At 40.2% G+C, this 17,169-nt stretch overlaps 1 protein-coding gene across 1 annotated transcript in view; it reads right to left on the reverse strand.

Annotated features, from left to right (window-relative positions):
• RTF1 (RTF1 homolog, Paf1/RNA polymerase II complex component) overlaps positions 1-17,169 on the reverse strand; it is a 51,604-nt gene that overhangs the window by 4,554 nt on the left and 29,881 nt on the right. Inside the window, exons 5-14 of the mRNA XM_047861841.1 lie at positions 12,307-12,421; positions 11,506-11,617; positions 4,964-5,099; positions 4,298-4,475; positions 3,263-3,345; positions 1,864-1,951; positions 1,663-1,770; positions 1,003-1,080; positions 261-382; positions 6-63 (exon numbers count right to left, since the gene is read on the reverse strand). Coding sequence (XP_047717797.1) covers positions 6-63; positions 261-382; positions 1,003-1,080; positions 1,663-1,770; positions 1,864-1,951; positions 3,263-3,345; positions 4,298-4,475; positions 4,964-5,099; positions 11,506-11,617; positions 12,307-12,421 — 1,078 coding nt within the window. The remainder of the gene's footprint in view (positions 1-5; positions 64-260; positions 383-1,002; positions 1,081-1,662; positions 1,771-1,863; positions 1,952-3,262; positions 3,346-4,297; positions 4,476-4,963; positions 5,100-11,505; positions 11,618-12,306; positions 12,422-17,169) is intronic.

Raw genomic sequence — 17,169 nt, forward strand, 5'->3', positions numbered from 1 at the left:
CTCACCACAAGGGCCTTCTCAGACTCTACGATGTTCCACTCCCGGTTCCGCTGGTTGATGTAACTGTGGGTGAGTAAAAGGGTGAGTCAGTCGGTTGGGGAAGGAGGGAGGGAACCACTGAGCCCTGACCCCTGACCCCGGAGCCTCATCCAGCCAGTGCAAGCACAGCATGTGCAAGGCCACGACGGGCTCACCTGATAACTGTGGCAAGGTCTGTGGGTCCTGGATAGGAGCCCAACCAAAACAGATCTGTAACACACCTGATGGCAGATATGTTCTTGGTCCGCTGGCGGTCCAGGGCCTCTGCCCGTTCCTCTAGCTCATTCAGCTGGTCTTGGATTTGTTTGGCCTTGTCCTGATCCCCCAGGTCCTCAGCCATGGCCTGCACAAGAGAGAAGTGTGAGTTTTTGGCTATGACTGGCTCTGTAACAAGTATCCCCTTACTTTCAGCACAGGCAAGACATCTCACGCAGTGAACAAATGACAGGAGATATGAAAGAACGCTGAAAACAAACTTTACAAATGCAAGGTATAATTCTTATTACAGTAGTAACACCTTGTCATATAGCTATCTGGCTCTGGGCCCCTGGTTGCAGCGATATCTAACATTAACCTTGGAACCCAGGCCCCATGGGGCTGACTCACCCTAACAAGGCTCACCCCATCGTGATGTGAAGAATGGAAAGCCACCCACCTCAGCTGGGTTTGGCAGTATCATTTGTTCAGACCTAGTGCTGATATTACCCTGGGTTCTGTCTTATTACACACGAAACTAAAGGGACTTTCTAGAAGTAAGGGGAACAGAACGGACACAATCAATTTCAATTTATAGAAAGGAAAATGGCCAAGGGATGCTGCCTCACTGCCTGGAAAGCCCTGTGTTGCTTATGCTGGAGCCCAGCATTTCCCCCAATCCTGCCACCACTAACTTAGCAGAGGATGAACAAGTCTGATTTCTACACATTTCAGGATGAGGAAAGAGGTTCAAATGCAAGTCCTCACCTTTTCCTTTAGCAGCTGAGTCTTCTTCATAGCATAGTTGGGTGGAGCTTTCCTGAACCTTTCTTTCTCTTTTACAATCTGTACCAGAGAGGAGATACCAGCAGTGAGGTATTCCTAAACTAGTTTTGTAGACAGGCTAAATGAGCCCATTTTGGAGGCAAGCAGCTAGTTAAGAGGGGGCTGCTCTTCCTACAGCAGTGTCATGCCCCAGAGAGAGAAAGCGAGTTCATTCCAAGGGATACTATGCTGCTTCCAGGGTCACGGAGATTCTTCTGGGACAGTCTGAAGGAACATGCACCAATAAACAGCAGCAGCCCAGGGACCTGGTACTGTAAGGCTAGCCACTGTCCAAGAGAACAGAGATCAAAGAATTTTACCAAAATGTTTTGGAGAAAGGAAACTCATGAAGGACCAAGCCTAGCAGAATACAGATCCTTGAACTCTAAATACACGTCTTTACTCTAGGATTTCAAATGAGAGCGTACAGAGAAAATCTTAATGAATTATAAATAAAGTAGTAATATCAATATTCTCTCATCCTTATGCAATCCTTATGCAGAGTTAAACATATCAAGATATAGGGAAAGAAAAGAAAGTCATGATCTTCTCTAACACTGGTTCTTAATGAACCTCCAATCTCTGGGGTACCAGGTTTCTTACCTCTTCAATGTCCTGATCATTGAATTTATAATTAAGAGCTTCTTTAATAGACAATTCCTTCTTATTGATTTCATCTAGAGTGGGCAACTGCATGCCAGCAGAGAACATCTAGACCAAAACATGATAAAAGCTTATTAAGGGATTTTAGAGACTTTCTCAGGGTCTTCATGAAAAATTGGTAGGTGCTATCTATCCACTTACCGCCTCTTTCCACTTCATGAATTCACTTTCAGTGAATTCCTGGTTTGAGACAAACTCTAGGCGGAACACTCGTTGGTCATTGCCATGCCTACATAAAAAAGAGAAAGCATCTCCAAGAATGGGTATGTTAACTGCAGTACCAGCAAAACAACCCTACCAGACTGTGAACCACCTATCTCTGTGGTTCTCAATCCTATCTGCCCTTTAGAATCATCTAGGAAGATCTAGAAATTCCAATCATCTAATCATCTAGGAAGATCTAAAAACTCTAATGCCAAAGCATCACTCTAGCTCAAGTGAATCAGAATCTCTGGGAGTAGGAACCAGGCAATGAAATTAAACAAACAATACCTCCCAGGCTGTTTAATGGGCAGCCAGGATAAAGAATCACAGCTACCACTGGAAAAAAACAACAACAACAAAACGACTTGGCTAGTGCTTCAAAAGTCCATTTATAATAAAATGTTACAATCAACTGGCAGCGAGAATATGAAATACTATGTAGATATTTGAATGACAAGGAAATTCCATTCCTTAGAAAGAAACTGCTTTAAAAAAAATTTTTTTTTAATGTTTACTTATTTTTTTTTGAGAGAGAGACAGAGTGAGAGTGGGAGAGAGGCAGAGAGAGAGGGAGACACAGAATCTGAAGTAGGCTCCAGGCTCTGAGCTGACAGCACAGAGACCGACACGGGGCTCGAACTCACAAACTCTAAGATCATGACCTCAGCTGAAGTCCGATACTTAACCGACTGAGCTGCTCAGGTGCCCCCCAACTGGCCCTTTTCAAGAAGACCAAGAAAGATGACAGTGCCAGGAGAAGAGAATGGAGACCACAGAGACCAAATTAGGCCATGCTACACCTGGGTCTATTATCTGTTATTTTCAGTGATCCTGGCAAAATACTTCTATTCCTTTTCATATAGGGTCTCTAGAATTTTCAGGCTCTAAGAGGGCAGGGATTTTCATGTTTTTACTTTGTTTCTGCCTCTATCCTGATGCCCAGAACAGTGGCGGATAGCAAGCACTCAGTAAATACGTTACTTAAGAGAAACGAAGTCCTGAAAGGTGGCTTGTCAGAAGATGAGGTTAGTGACAGCCAGAAATAGAAGCAAGCCTCCTGACCACGGTCACCAAGGAAATGCCTGCAGGGCTCTGGGATGAGGGGAGCTTGACATTTTCCTTCTCTATGTCCCACCACGTCTTGTCCCGGATCTCCCCTGTGAGAGGGAGACACCCTACCTTTCCCTACAGGCAAAGGCAGAATATAAGTTTCCCCTCTAAGTCCCCACTGGGCACAACAGAAATTTACTGTAACAAGAAACGTCACACTGGGAGAGAACAACAGCTCCAACAGGCAGTGCCTGTGCTGAGGCTGCCACCGCCGCACCTCCCCTACCGTAGCTGTAGCCCTTTGTTTGTTCTGGTGCCACCAAGCTGGTAGACCTTGGCGGTTTCCACAACACCCGTGATCTCAGCCACCTAAGTGAAAGGACAGAGACACCAGTTAAAAGCAGACTCTTTCAGAGCTCTCCACACCACTCTCTCTGGCTCTCCTGACCTAACTACAAAGAGTGACCCTGCACTAAGAGAAGCCCACAGCTGCCAGACGTTCTGGGCACCTTCCTCAGGTTTACAACCCAGATGGCCAAGCACCAGGCACCCCATGCACAGAGTGAGTGAGCGCCAGGAGAGGAGGTGGTTAGCCTGGCAGGGCCCATTAGGAGCTTCCCCTCTGACCCAGTCCTCCCTTACTAAGGGGATACACTTGGGATTTCAGAGGTCAGTGTTATCAATCAAACATGAAGACCATGGAGGTCAGTTTCTGTTTGTCAAGCTTTCCGGGATGTGGCATGGCTGCTGGTCCTCACAGAAGGAGGTAAACACATATTAAAACCATACAACCCAGGATAAAACAAACAAAAACAAAAAGAAAAAACATCAAACAGCTATGTTCCAGCCATCCAGATCACAGAAGCAGTGCCAGAACTCACAAAACCACCTCCATTAGGTCAGAGGGTGGTTTTTTTGTGTTTTTGTTTTTAAACCTCAATATAATTCTGTTTCAGAAGTCTCTTGGTATGTAACATGGAAATTTTTATTTATTTTTCAAATGAACAAAGCTTCCAGATTATGTAACAACCAATGAATACTCCCTTCTTGCTGTTTCCCTTCTTGCTTTTATATGGAAGGGAAATAAAATTATTCTAAATCCAACCCCCCCCACCTTTGGGCTCCAAAGACCGTCTATAGTTCATGGAGGATCTCTGGTCACCTCAGACTGTCATTATTCTATGGGCGTCTCAATTAGAGTCTATTTTCCCATCAAATGGTGGCAGAAAAGTGACAGATCTGTGTCATTCAGCAGCTCCTATTCCAGTCGAGAATCATTATATTTAAAACACGGACAATTGTCCAGGAAAGAAACACCAACCCGGTAAACTGGTTTGCTGTTGTGGTTTCCAATGCCAATCCGTACAAAACATCCTGTGACAGTTTTAGCAAAGAAGGGCATGTGACACCAACGTTCCAGCTTATGCCGTGATAATCGAACCCGATTCAATTCCTCGGGTAAGGAGACGGGTTGTGATTTGGGAGGGATCTCTTCTTTCCTGTGAGGAATAAAGGACACTGAGAAAAGTGTTCCTCATAAAAACAGATCAAGATACATACATACTACCAGTTTCTTAAGACTTGACTTGACCAAAGTACATGTGATTAACCACCGAAGAAATAAATGAAGCAACAGGAAAGAGTGGTAATAGAATCCTGTTTCTAATGGTACTGTGAACTGTCTTCAATGACGTGGTCATCCCAGATAACCTATCGGAGTAAGAAAACAAATGGAAGCTCCAAGACGGTCTGAGGATGACATGAAGTCAGTTCCTACCTGCCAGGCCCAGACAAAATGTCCAGGGGTGCAGTTAGCTAAGAGCCAAAGGCAGGACCATATTTTTTGGGGAACTCAGCTCTGCAATTGAAGGTGCTAAACCAAATCAAAGTTCACCATCCAAACAAGACGATTTTGGAAACTACACTAAGCTTCTTCCCAAAGAACCCACCTAATCCTGACTACTAGACCAAAATATACACAGCTTACTCCTCTTCTTCATCAGATGACGATGTTCTGGATGAGCGGTCTGACTTTTCACTGGACTTGTCATCCTCTTCCTCTTCCTCATCATCAGAGTACACCTCACTGGTTTTTAATGGCTGTTTTTTAGCGAGGAGCTCGGCTAAAATCAAAGGGGAAATGTTTACCCATGTTCTCTCAATAAGAAACTGAAACATCTTTCATACCTGAAAAAGAACTGGGACATGGAGCCCTGTCCTCTGTGGATTACACTGTGATTACTTGGGTTATATACAGAGGCGAGTTAAACTAGAGTTAAATCATCAGGCACAAGCCTCAACAGACAAAAAAAGGGGCTGGATGCTTGTTGCTAAGTGGGCAGAAAGCGTCACCAACTCTATGCACAGGTGTCTGTTATTACACTCAAGACACCTAAAGATGGGCAAGAAAGATGGGGAAAAATTTTATGATGTCTTTAGAGGGTCTTGGAGAAAAACTTTACTTTCAATTTAAAGTGGTCTTTTGTAACAACCCAAATGTCTGCACAGGGGAATGGCTGCATCACCTCTAGTACAGCCACCCAAATGGACCACTATGCAGCTATAAAAAAGGAACAAGCCATCACACTAAATCCTGAGTCAGAAAATATTTTTTGGAGGGGCAGACAGTAGATACTTTAGGTTTGTGCCTCATGTGGTCATTATTTCAACTACTCAACTTTGCAGCTGTAGATAAAAACCAGCTATAGACGGAGTGCCTGGGTGGTTCAGTCAGTTGAGCGCCAACTTCAGCTCAGGTCGTGATCTCATGGTTTGAGTTACAGCCCTGCACTGGGCTCACTGTTGTCAGCCCAGAGCCTGCTTCAAGTCTTCTTTCTATCTCCTTCTCTCTCTGCCCCTCCCTCGTTTGCACACTCTCTCTCAAAAATAAACGAACATTAAAAAAAAAAAAAAAAAAAAAAGCAGCTACAAACAATTATGAAACAAATGGGCACTGCTGCTTTCCAATAAAATTCTATTTATAAAAATAGGTAGTCTAGGGGTGCCTGGCTGGCTCAGTCAGAGGAGCATGAGACTCTTGTTCTCAGGGTCATTAATTTGAGCCCCATGTTGGGTGCAGAGATTACTGAAATAAAACTTGAAAAAAGCAAAACAGGGCACCTGGGTGGCTCAGCCGGTTGAGTATCTGACTTCAGTTCAGGTCACGATCTCACATTTTGTGAGTTCGAGCCCCAAGTTGGGCTCTGGGCCTGCTGAGGATGCTCTGTCCTCCTCTCTCTCCCTCTCTCTGCCCCTCCCCCGCTTGTACTCACTCTCTCAAAAAATCATTAAAACATGAAAAAAAGAAAAGTGACCTGAAACAGAAGGAAAAGAACTTTCAAAAACAAAACAAAACAAAACAAAACAAAACAAAACAGGTAGTCTACCAAACACACGTGTGACATAAAAACTAAGGAATAACCTCTAAGATCTATAGTTAAGTGAAAACAGCAAGGTAGAGGAAAGTATGTATGGTGAGCTACCATTAAGATGGAAGGTGAATCTGTGTTCTTTTATTTAAAAAAAAAAAAAAAGGAAGAATGTAAAAAAAATTTTTTAAGTGGTTGCCTGTTACAGAAGGGAGGCCAAGGGTGAAACAGAAAGGTATAGATGTTAAACTTCTTTGAATATACCTTGTTTAGTAACTTTGAGGCTTTGATTTGGAACCTTGTATTTCTTTCCTTCTTTCAAAATTTTTTTAGAGAGATAGCATGCACGTGAGTGGGAAGTGGGACAGAGGGAGAGAGAGAGAATCTTAAGCAGGCTCCATACTTAGTGTGGAGTCCGAAGTGGGACTCAATCCCATGACCCTGGGATCATGACCTGAGGAGAAATCAAGAGTAGGACACTCAACCAACTGAGCCACCCAGGCACCTCCCACTTTTTTTTTTTTTTTTAAAGTAAGCTCTACACCCAACATGGAGCATGAACTCACAACCCTGAGATCAAGAGCCATGCTCTACTGACTGAGCCAGATAGGTGCCCCTAGAACCTTGTATTTCATGTAATCATGGAACAAAATAACAAAAAGTTACCTCTACATATCATGAGCAAAATGAAATACAGTATTCAACTGATAGCACAATCACACAAATATGGAACTGTAACAGGTAACTTTAAAATGCATTCAAAAGACAGACATATAGATCAATGCAATAGCCCAGAAAGAAAACCTTGCATATATGGTCAAGTGATTTACGACAAGGGTGTCAAAACCACTGAATGGGGTTGATACTTTTTGAAAAGTGGTGGTGGGAAAATTGGATATACCATGTGCAAAAAAACCAAAAAACCAAAAAAACAAAACAAAAAAAACAAAACAGAAAGAAAAGAAAATGAAGTTAGATCCTTACTTTACACCATATGTGAATCAAAGGTAAATGTAAGAACTAAAACTATAAAACTTAGAAGAAAGCATAGGGGAAAGCTTCATGACCTTGGATTTGGCAATGATTTCTTAGATATGACACCAAAAACACAAGCAACAAAAGAAAAAAATTTAAGATAAATTATACTTCATCAAAATTAAAAACTGTATCCACTTAAGGATACCATCAAGAATAAAAAGAAACCGGGGCGCCTGGGTGGCTCAGTCGGTTAAGTGTCCAACTTCGGCTCAGGTCATGATCTCACGGTCCTTGAGTTCGAGCCCCGTGTCGGGCTCTGTGCTGACAGCTCAGAGCCTGGAGCCTGCTTCGGATTCTGTGTCTCCCTCTCTCTCTGACCCTCCCCCATTCATGCTCTGTCTCTGTCTCAAAAATAAATAAACATTAAAAAAATTTTTAAAAAAAAAAAGAGTGAAAAGAAACCTAAAGAATGGAAGAAAATATTTGCAAATCATACATCTGATAAGGGATTAATATTCAAAACATTTGAAAAACTTACAACAAAAAACTAAGAACTTGATTAAAAAATGGGTAAAAAGGGTGCCTGGGTGGCTCAGTGGGTTAAGCATCTATCTCTTGTTTTTGGCTCAGGTCATGATCTCACAGGTTGTGAGATGGAGCCCTGGGCATGGACCCTGCTTGGGATTCTCTTTGCCTCTCCCCCATGCCCATGCTCTAAACAAAATGAAACAAAAAATGGATAAAGGACTTGAACAGACACTTTATCAAAAAAAGATACCCTAATGGTCAATAAGTGCATGAAAAGATGCTCAAAAGCACTAATCATTACGAAAATGCAAATCAAAACCACATGAAACACTTTATTTTTATTAAAAAAATTTAAAAAAATTTTTTTGTTTTATTTATTTTTGAGAGACAGAGAGACTAAATGCGAGTGGGGAAGGGGCAGAGAGAGAGGGAGACACAGAATCCGAAGCAGGCTCCACGCCTGACACGGAGCTTGAACTCACAAGTTGTGAGATCATGACCTGAGCCAAAGTCAGATGCTCAACCAACTGAGCCACACAGGCACCCCCAAGAAATTTTTTTAATGTTTATTTATTTTTGAGAGGAAGAGAGAGAGAGCGAGCTGGGGAGGGGCAGTGAGAGAGGGAGACACAGAATTCAAAGCAGGCTCCAGGCTATGAGCTGTCAGCACAGAGCCTGACGTGGAGCTCGAACTCACAAACATCGACATTATGACCGGAGCTGAAATCAGACGCTTAGCTGACTGAGCCACCCAGGTGCCCCTGAAGTACCACTTTATACCCACTAAGATGGCTTATATTCAGAAAGACAATCAAGTCCTGGTAAAGATGTGGAAAAAGTAGAACCTTTATACATTGCTGGTGGGAATGCAAAATGGTGAAGCCTCTTTGGAAAAGAGTCTGGCAGTTTCTCAAACACAGAGCTACCATATGCTTCAACAATTCTACTCGTCAGTAAATACCCAAGAGAAATGAAAACATATGTCTACCCAATGACTTATACTCAAGTGCTTACAGAAGCATTATCCTTAATAGTCAAAAAGTGGAAAGAACCCAAATGTTCATCAACAGGTGAATGGATAAACAAAACGCATATATTCATTAATGAATCAATGTATATTACAACATGAATAAATCTGGAAAAAATTAGGCCAAGTAAAAAAGCCAGACACAAAAGACTGTATGTCATAGGATTCTAATTATATGAAATGTCCACAATAGGCAACTCTAGAGAGACAGAAAGCCAATTAGAGGTTGACTAAGACTGGGGAGTGATAGGTCTGGGGGGTGGTGATGGCTATAGGATACGAGGTCTCTTTTTGGGGTAATGAAACATTGTAAAGTTTATGGAGTTTTATTGCACAGCTCTGTGAATATACTAAAAGCCACTGCCTGGTACACTTTAAATGAGTAAACAGTATACCACCTTTGTTGTATCTCAATAACACAGTTATAAACAAAACAAAACAAAACAAAACAAACTTCTGCTTTCTGATTCTGAAATGGACTTATCAGTATGAAGCTCACAAGGATAAAATTTATTTTTTAAAAAAGATCCAACCTCTGTGTACTGAAAAGGCTTAGAAATCCCCACCAATCCAGTAGCATGAGCACTCATGAGGAGCATGAGTGGGGGAGAGGAGGGGGGAGAGGGAGGGAGAGAGAGACAGAGAGACAGACAGAGAGAGAATCTTATGCTGAGCATGGAGCCCGACGGGGGGCTTGATTCCACAACCCTGGGATCATGATCTTAGCTGAAATCAAGAGTCGGATGCTCAGCCTACTGAGCCACCCAGATGCCCCTAAGATGGGACAATTTGAGAATACATAATAATTGCAATGGATTAAAATACACAAAAGTATGTTTAAATCCATTAGTTCACAAGGATATTCAAAATAAGCAAACAAACCTCGTTGGTCACCACTGAAAGTTGCTGAGGTACTATCTCAATCTGTTGAAAACTAGTAAATAAAGGGGGAGAAAAATCAACCATTTATTCTGCCTTTCCTATACAAAATGTTCCTGATGATAACTAAAGAGCTGATGACAAGTTTACAGAGGTAAGTGAAGAAAGAAGACAATAAATGAAGAAAGAATAACAGATTACAATATCATTATTTTGTAACTCATAATGTATTAAAACAGCTAGGTAATGATTATCAGTGGCTGTGGGGAAAGAATGTACGACTATTTCCAATTCTTCACCCTTCTCTGTACCCATGCCCTTTGCCATATGTCTTGATAGTCCTCCCAGCCATTAATAATGGGCCTGGTCATGTGACATGCTTTGGCCAATAAAACATGCACACACCTGACACTGTGCCTGCCAATTCCAAGTCTAAGGTCTTAAGAAGCATCTCATGTTTCTGCCTGCCCCTATTACACTTCTGCCATCACCATGAGAAGAATGTGCCCTAGGTATCATCATCATGAGAAAAATGTGCCCGAGGTCAGAGGAAAAACAGATAGGTATAACAGACCTGGTCCCAACCTGCAGCCTGGAGACAATCCAGGCTAACTTGTACATCAGGCAACCCTCTGCTGAACTGCAGGTGCATAAGCAGGAGCAAATGAGTACTTACGAGTTTGGAATAGTCTTTCATTTCACATTATTGTGGTAAAAGCTAAATGATAGAGCTGGTAATATCATAAAATGAGAGACAATCAGATATTATGTGTCTCCTGATGGAAGAATGTAGCACCACCTAAAACTTAGCCTTCCCCCAAAAAACAAAAACAGAAACAGAGCAAGTCTGAATTTGTCCAGTTTTCTAACTAGAAATTATAGGAAATTCAAGAGATTAGAGCAATGCATTTAATACCACTGATGGGATGCACCCAGCATCTGAGAAACTATAGAACAAATGACCTAGTTTCTTCAAAATAGGCTGCAAGGGGGAAAAAAAGAGATGTATAGGAAAATCTATACAGATTAAGTGACTTCAGGGACATATTCACAAATCACAATGTGTGGATTTTGTTTAAGATCCTGATTCAAACAACCAAATTCGTATTAATGATACAACAACTGAGAAATTTGAACACTGACTAGATAATTGAGAATACTGAGAGTCACTGTTACTATTTTTTACATGTGATAAGGATATTGTAGTATGCTTAAAACAAGAGTCTTTATCTTTTAAAGCCACATATGGAAATATTTATGGGTGAAATACAATGATGCTGTGATTTACTTCAAAATAACCCAATAAAAGAGGGGAGTATAGATTTAACAAGATTGGTGATGAGTTGATTGTTGAAGCTGGATGATGGGTTCATGGAGGTTCATTATACTATTCTCTGTATGTGTTCAGCATTTTCCATAATAAAAAGCTAAAATGGGGGGCGCCTGGGTGGCTTAGTCGGTTAAGTGTCCGACTCTGGCTCAGGTCCTGACTTCATGGTTTGTGAATTCGAGCCCAGCATTGAGCTCTCTGTTGTCAGTGGGATTCTGCTTGGGATCTTCTGTCCTCCTCTCTCTATCCCTCCCCCTGGTTCTTTCTTTCTCTCTCTCTCAAATTAAAAAAAAAAAAAAAAAAAAAAAAGCTAAAAAGGGGGGGTGTCCTAATAGGGGGAGACATAAAAATGGGCACCAAAAAGTCAAATCATACAATGAGAGACACAAAGTAGCCATTACAACATTTTCCCCACTGACCTGTTCTGTTCTTTCGTTTTTCTCGCTCTGCTTTTAGCTCTTCCATGGCTTGAGATTTCTTATCTAGTTTCTCATCCCGTTTGGAACGCCGTTCCTTGTTGTGGGATGTTACCTGGGAAGGGAAAAATATGTAGGATGGCTCTTTTTATTAATAGCTAATGACAACATTCTCTACACCTAACGATTAATCATTCCATTTTCCAATGTGAATCTATACTGGCTCTAGAAACTGAAACTTGTTTAAGGGGAGAGAGCATCCCCTAGTGGAAAAAGAGAATAGAGCAGTAAAATCAGCCACCGTCTTACCTGCTCGACAATCAGAAAACCTAAGAATTATAGGAATAAACACTTTCTGGAAGGACGCCCTAGATCACAGCTAATATTTTTTTTGACGCTGTCAACAAAGCTTTTTGTGATGAATGTAGAGACGACTAATTTTCACAGCTACATTTATTACCAAATCCAGGATGACATACACCTGAGTGAACATCATAACCAATCTGGCTACCTGGGACAGGCCATTTATCAACTTTCCCTTAAGGGATGCCCACCCAGCAGTGAGTTCCTTTTTTAAACGCAGACTTGAGTAAACAATTCCTGAGGAATTGAACAGCACAGCTAATGGTGAAATGGTATGTCCAGAGATTAATGAACCTATAAGATGAAGACAAGTTTTGCACTAATTGAACTAGGCTGATTTATATAAAACCATTAAAAAAAAATAAAACCATCTTTTACATACACACACACTCAAAGCAGAGGTTTATTTTTTGGGTAAGCAAGAACCACTGAATTTCCTACCTGAGATTCTTGAATCTGTGTCAGCTTTTTCTTTTCCTGCTCCTCTTCTTGTTTTTTCTTTTTTTCTTTCTTTTCTTTCTTTTTGGCTGTTTTTAGTTTTTTCCTGATTTCAAATCTGGTTAAAAGGTATTTGGTTTTTAGATGGCAATGAAATATTCACAAAAACCGATTTCTATTAGATACGAGAAAGGAACTACCTAGGGGGAAGGAGTTAAACTTTTGGTTTCCTGCAAGAAAACTCCAATGTTCCTCATAAGTACATTAAAAATATTGAACCTAAGTACACCAAACATAGTTGAAAGCATTAAGTTGGAATAGACTTAAAATCAGAGAAAATATTTAGGATACTGTTGTATCCTGTTGGTAACACATAGCTCTTCTTCAACCTTCACATAACAGTTGATTTCTGAATAAGTGTAATGATGTCCTATTGGAAACAGAATGAAACCACAGAGAGCCACTGTCAAATTTTAAAGGTGTTCAGGAAAAGGCTGTATCTTAAAAACACCATTCTTGGGATGCCTGGCTGGCCCAGTCAGTAGAGCGTGAGACTCTTGATCTCCGGGTTGTAAGTTCAAGCCCTATGTTGAGTATGGAGATTACTTAAAAATAAAATCTTTAAACAAAAACAAAAGCAAGGGGGTGCTTAGGTGGCTCATTTGGTTGAGTGTCCGCCCCCTTATTTTGGCTCAGGTCTGGTTGTCACAGTTCGTGAGTTCGAGGCCCCACATTGTGTTCTGTGCTGACAGTGCAGAACGCAGCTTGGGATTCTCTCTGTCTGTCTCTCTCTCTCAAAAATAAATAAACCTTAAAAAGGGGGGGGCGCAAAAAAAACCCCACCACTCTCCATCTTTCATTAGGAAAAATGCCACACCGCCACCTCCACACCAGCAAACATAATGAATAAACATACTATTGTCTTTAACAAATGGTAATCTAGGCTCCTTTCCTATAACAAAAATCAGGCTTTTATAAAACAAAACTATTTTTTTGTACGTAAATATAAGGAACATTATGGAAGGAATAAAGGAATATAAGAAACACTAAACTCTTTCCATAACCCTTTAAAATAACCCCGTCAATTTTTTAACTTAATTTTTAACACAGTACACAAATTTCTTTTGTTATGTCCTTTTCATTCATAATTAAGGCTGTTAATGTACTTTTATAAGGGAATATAAAAGAGAACTGTTAATGAATTTACTGCTTAAGATTCTCTTTCCCTCTCCCTCTGCCCCTCCTCCACTCATACACTCTCAGGTGTATGTACGCATGCTCTCTCTCAAAAAAATAAATAAAGGGGCGCCTGGGTGGCTCAGTCGGTTAAGCGGCCGACTTCAGCTCAGGTCACGATCTCGCGGTCCGTGAGTTCGAGCCCTGTGTCGGGCTCTGGGCTGATGGCTCAGAGCCTGGAGCCTGCTTCCGATTCTGTGTCTCCCTCTCTCTCTGCCCCTCCCCTGTTCATGCTCTGTCTCGCTCTGTCTCAAAAATAAATAAAAAACGTTAAAAAAAAATTAAAAAAAAAATAAAAAATAAAAATAATAATAAAAAAAGAAGATGGTGGCTGGCTGGCTCAATTGGTAGAGCATGTGACTCCTGGCCTCAGGGTTGTGAGTTCAAGCCCCATGTTGGGTATAGAGCTTACTTGAAGAGGAAGAAGAGGAGGAGGAGAAAGAGGATGAGGATGAGGAGGAGAACGAGGAGGAGGAGGAGGGGAAAGATTTCAAATCAGTAACTTAACCTGTACCTTAACAGAGTGGAAAAAGAAGAGCAAACTAAATGTAAACCAGGCAGAAAAAAAGAATTAATAAAGATTATGGCAGGAATTAATGAAACATGGAATTGGAGTACAACAGAGATAATCAATGAAACCAGAAGTTGGCTATTTGAAAAGATCAACAAAACTGATAAACCTTTATCTAAATTGGCTCAGATAAAACGACAGAAGATTCAAATTACTAAAATCAGGTACGAAACAAGAGACAACACCATCAACCATACAGAAATAAAAAAGATACCATAAGGGAACACTATGAACAACTGTATGGCAACAGTAGGTAATTTGGATGGAATGGGAAAAATCTCTAGAAAGCCAAAAACCATCAAAACTGATTCAAGAAACAAACAGAAAAATCTAGACTGATCTGTAAGAAGAGATTGAAATAGTAATTTTAAAACTTCCCACAAAGAAAAGCTTATGCCCACATGGTTTCCCTGAAGAATCCTCCTAAACATTTAAAAAAGAATTAACACCAATTCTTCACAAACTCTTTCAAAAAAAAAAAAAGAAGAGGAAACATTTCTCAAATCATTCTGTGAGGCCAGTATTACCCTGACACCAAAACGAGACAATGACATTAAAAGAAAAGTATAGCTTAATTATCTCTTATGAATACTGACATAAAACTCAACAAAACGGCAGAAAATGAAACCCAGCAACTTATAAAAAGGATGATATACCATGACCAAGTGGGATTTATCCCAGATATGCAAGGTTGATTCAACATAAGAAAATCAATCATTGTAATATATCGATTATTAATAAAGCACAAAAATCTCGCAACTATCTCAACAGACCCAGAAAAAATTTTTGACAAAATCCAACAACCTGTCTTGATAAAAACTCTCAACAAACTAGGAATAGAAGGGAACTTCTTCAAATGGACAAAAGCCATCTATGAGAAACCCACAGGTAATATAACACTTGATGAAACACTGAACGCTTTCCACCATAGATCAGGAATAAGACAAGGATGCTCTCACTCTTCCTCCTCAACATGATACAGGAGGACAAGAAAAATAAAAGGAATTCATATTAGAAAGGAAGAAACAAAATTTATTTTTAAAAATTAATTTTAATGTCTTAATATTTATTTTTGAGAGAGAGAGAGAGAGAGAGGGAGAGAGAGGGAGAAAGTGTAAGCAGAGGAGGGGCAGAGAGACAGAGTGACAGAGAATCCAAAGCAGGTTCCAGGCTCGCAGCTGTCAGCACAGAGCCTGACTCAGGGCTGAAACTCACAAACTGTGAGATCATGACCTAAGCTGAAATTGGACCGTTAACCAACTGAGCCACCCAGAAGCCCCCAAATTTATCTTTTTTTGCAGATTACATGATCTTATGTATACAAAACCTAAAGGAATCTACTAAAAACTAATAAATGATCTCAGCAAGTTTGGAAGGGAAAGATCAATATACAATAATTAACTGTATTTCTATATATTACAAGGAGCAATCTGAAAATGAAACAAAGAAAACAATTCAATTTATAATAGCATCCAAAAGAATACAACATTTAGGAATAAACTTAACAAGTGTTAGCCTTCTACACCAAAAACTGTAAAACAGTGTTTAAAGAAATTAAAGAATACCTAAATAAGTAGAAAGATACCAGGTTCATGGAAAGAGTTAATACTGTTAGGATGGCACCATTTCCAAATTTGATATATATACAGATTCAACACAATTTCCCAACTGTAAAAATCCCAACTGCTTTTTTCACTTTTGCAGAAACGGACAAGCTGATATTACATATTTCATATGGAAATGCAAAGGGCCCCACATAGCCAAAACAATTTTGAAAAAGAAAAGCAAAGTTGGAGGACTCACACTTCCCAAGTTAAAAATGGACCACACGGCTATGGCTACAGTAAACAAAACCATATAAGACAGACATACAGATAAAAAGAATAGAACTGAGAGGTAACAAACCTATATATGTAAGGACTGATTTTTGAAAAGTGTGTCAAGACTGTGGAAAGGAAGAGTCTCTTCAAGTGGTATTGAGACTAACTGGATGCCTAGATGCCAAAGAATAAAACTGGATGCCTACCTCACAACGCATAAAAAAATGATCTAAAAACGGATCAATGATCTAAAACTCTAAGACTCTTGGGGCGCCTGGGTGGCTCAGTCCGTTGAGCGTCCGAGTTTGGCTTGGGTCATTGTCTCACAGTTTATGAGTTCAAGCCCCACACTCGGGCTCCCTGCTGTCAGCACAGAGCCTTTTATGCTACCTACACACCCTTAAACAAAAAAATTTTTAAAAGAGGCAGCCCTACAATAGGTGAAGAACCTAACAAGGATCTCATTACTGAACATAGGATCTCACTACTGGTGCTGTTAGTTATAAAATGAGATGCTAATGGTGTTTACATATAAAGATCGTTATTAAGATTAAATGAGATCCACATAAAGACTTATTAAGTGAAAAGGAGAAAGTTACTGAGTTACACCACTGCACTGTCATATAGCTAAACAAATGAACTACAAAAAAAAATCTCAATTTTCTGTGTATGGCTCTGAGCTTCCATCTTATTTATCATTTCTGTAAACATTTCCTCTAGTCACTAAAAAAAGGCACTAAGTCAATTGCCTCATTCATATAAGGTGAAAAATATAAAAACCAAGCTGGAGATAAGCCACCCCTTACTCTCGAGTTACCTTGTGATTTTAATATAGGGCTTTGATGGCCTTATACAAGACCCTCTGCTCTCTACAGTAAAGAAATACAAACTTTAAGTCATCCCTAACCATCTAGGCAATTCCAGCAGTTTCTTCTGTCCTGTTTGTTCCCAAACAGGTAACCTCAGAAGCATTTATACTCAAAACAAATGTCTATTACTTGCAGCTGACTGAAAGCCAAACATTCTTGCTTAGGATAACTTACTATACTTCATATGGTCTCCACAAGGGAACCCAGGCTCCCAGATGAAATGGAACTAACTGCTATCAGAACAAATTCTGTTTTTCTTTCATGACATTAAGTAGGCAGAAAAGGTTCCTACTTCTGAGGACAATTTTATCTCTAGAGACAAAAAACACGTTTATTTATTTATTAAAAAAAATTTTTTTAAGTAATCTCT

This window comes from Prionailurus viverrinus, chromosome B3 (genome assembly GCF_022837055.1).
Source record: "Prionailurus viverrinus isolate Anna chromosome B3, UM_Priviv_1.0, whole genome shotgun sequence".
In the NCBI taxonomy this organism is placed as follows: domain Eukaryota; kingdom Metazoa; phylum Chordata; class Mammalia; order Carnivora; family Felidae; genus Prionailurus; species Prionailurus viverrinus.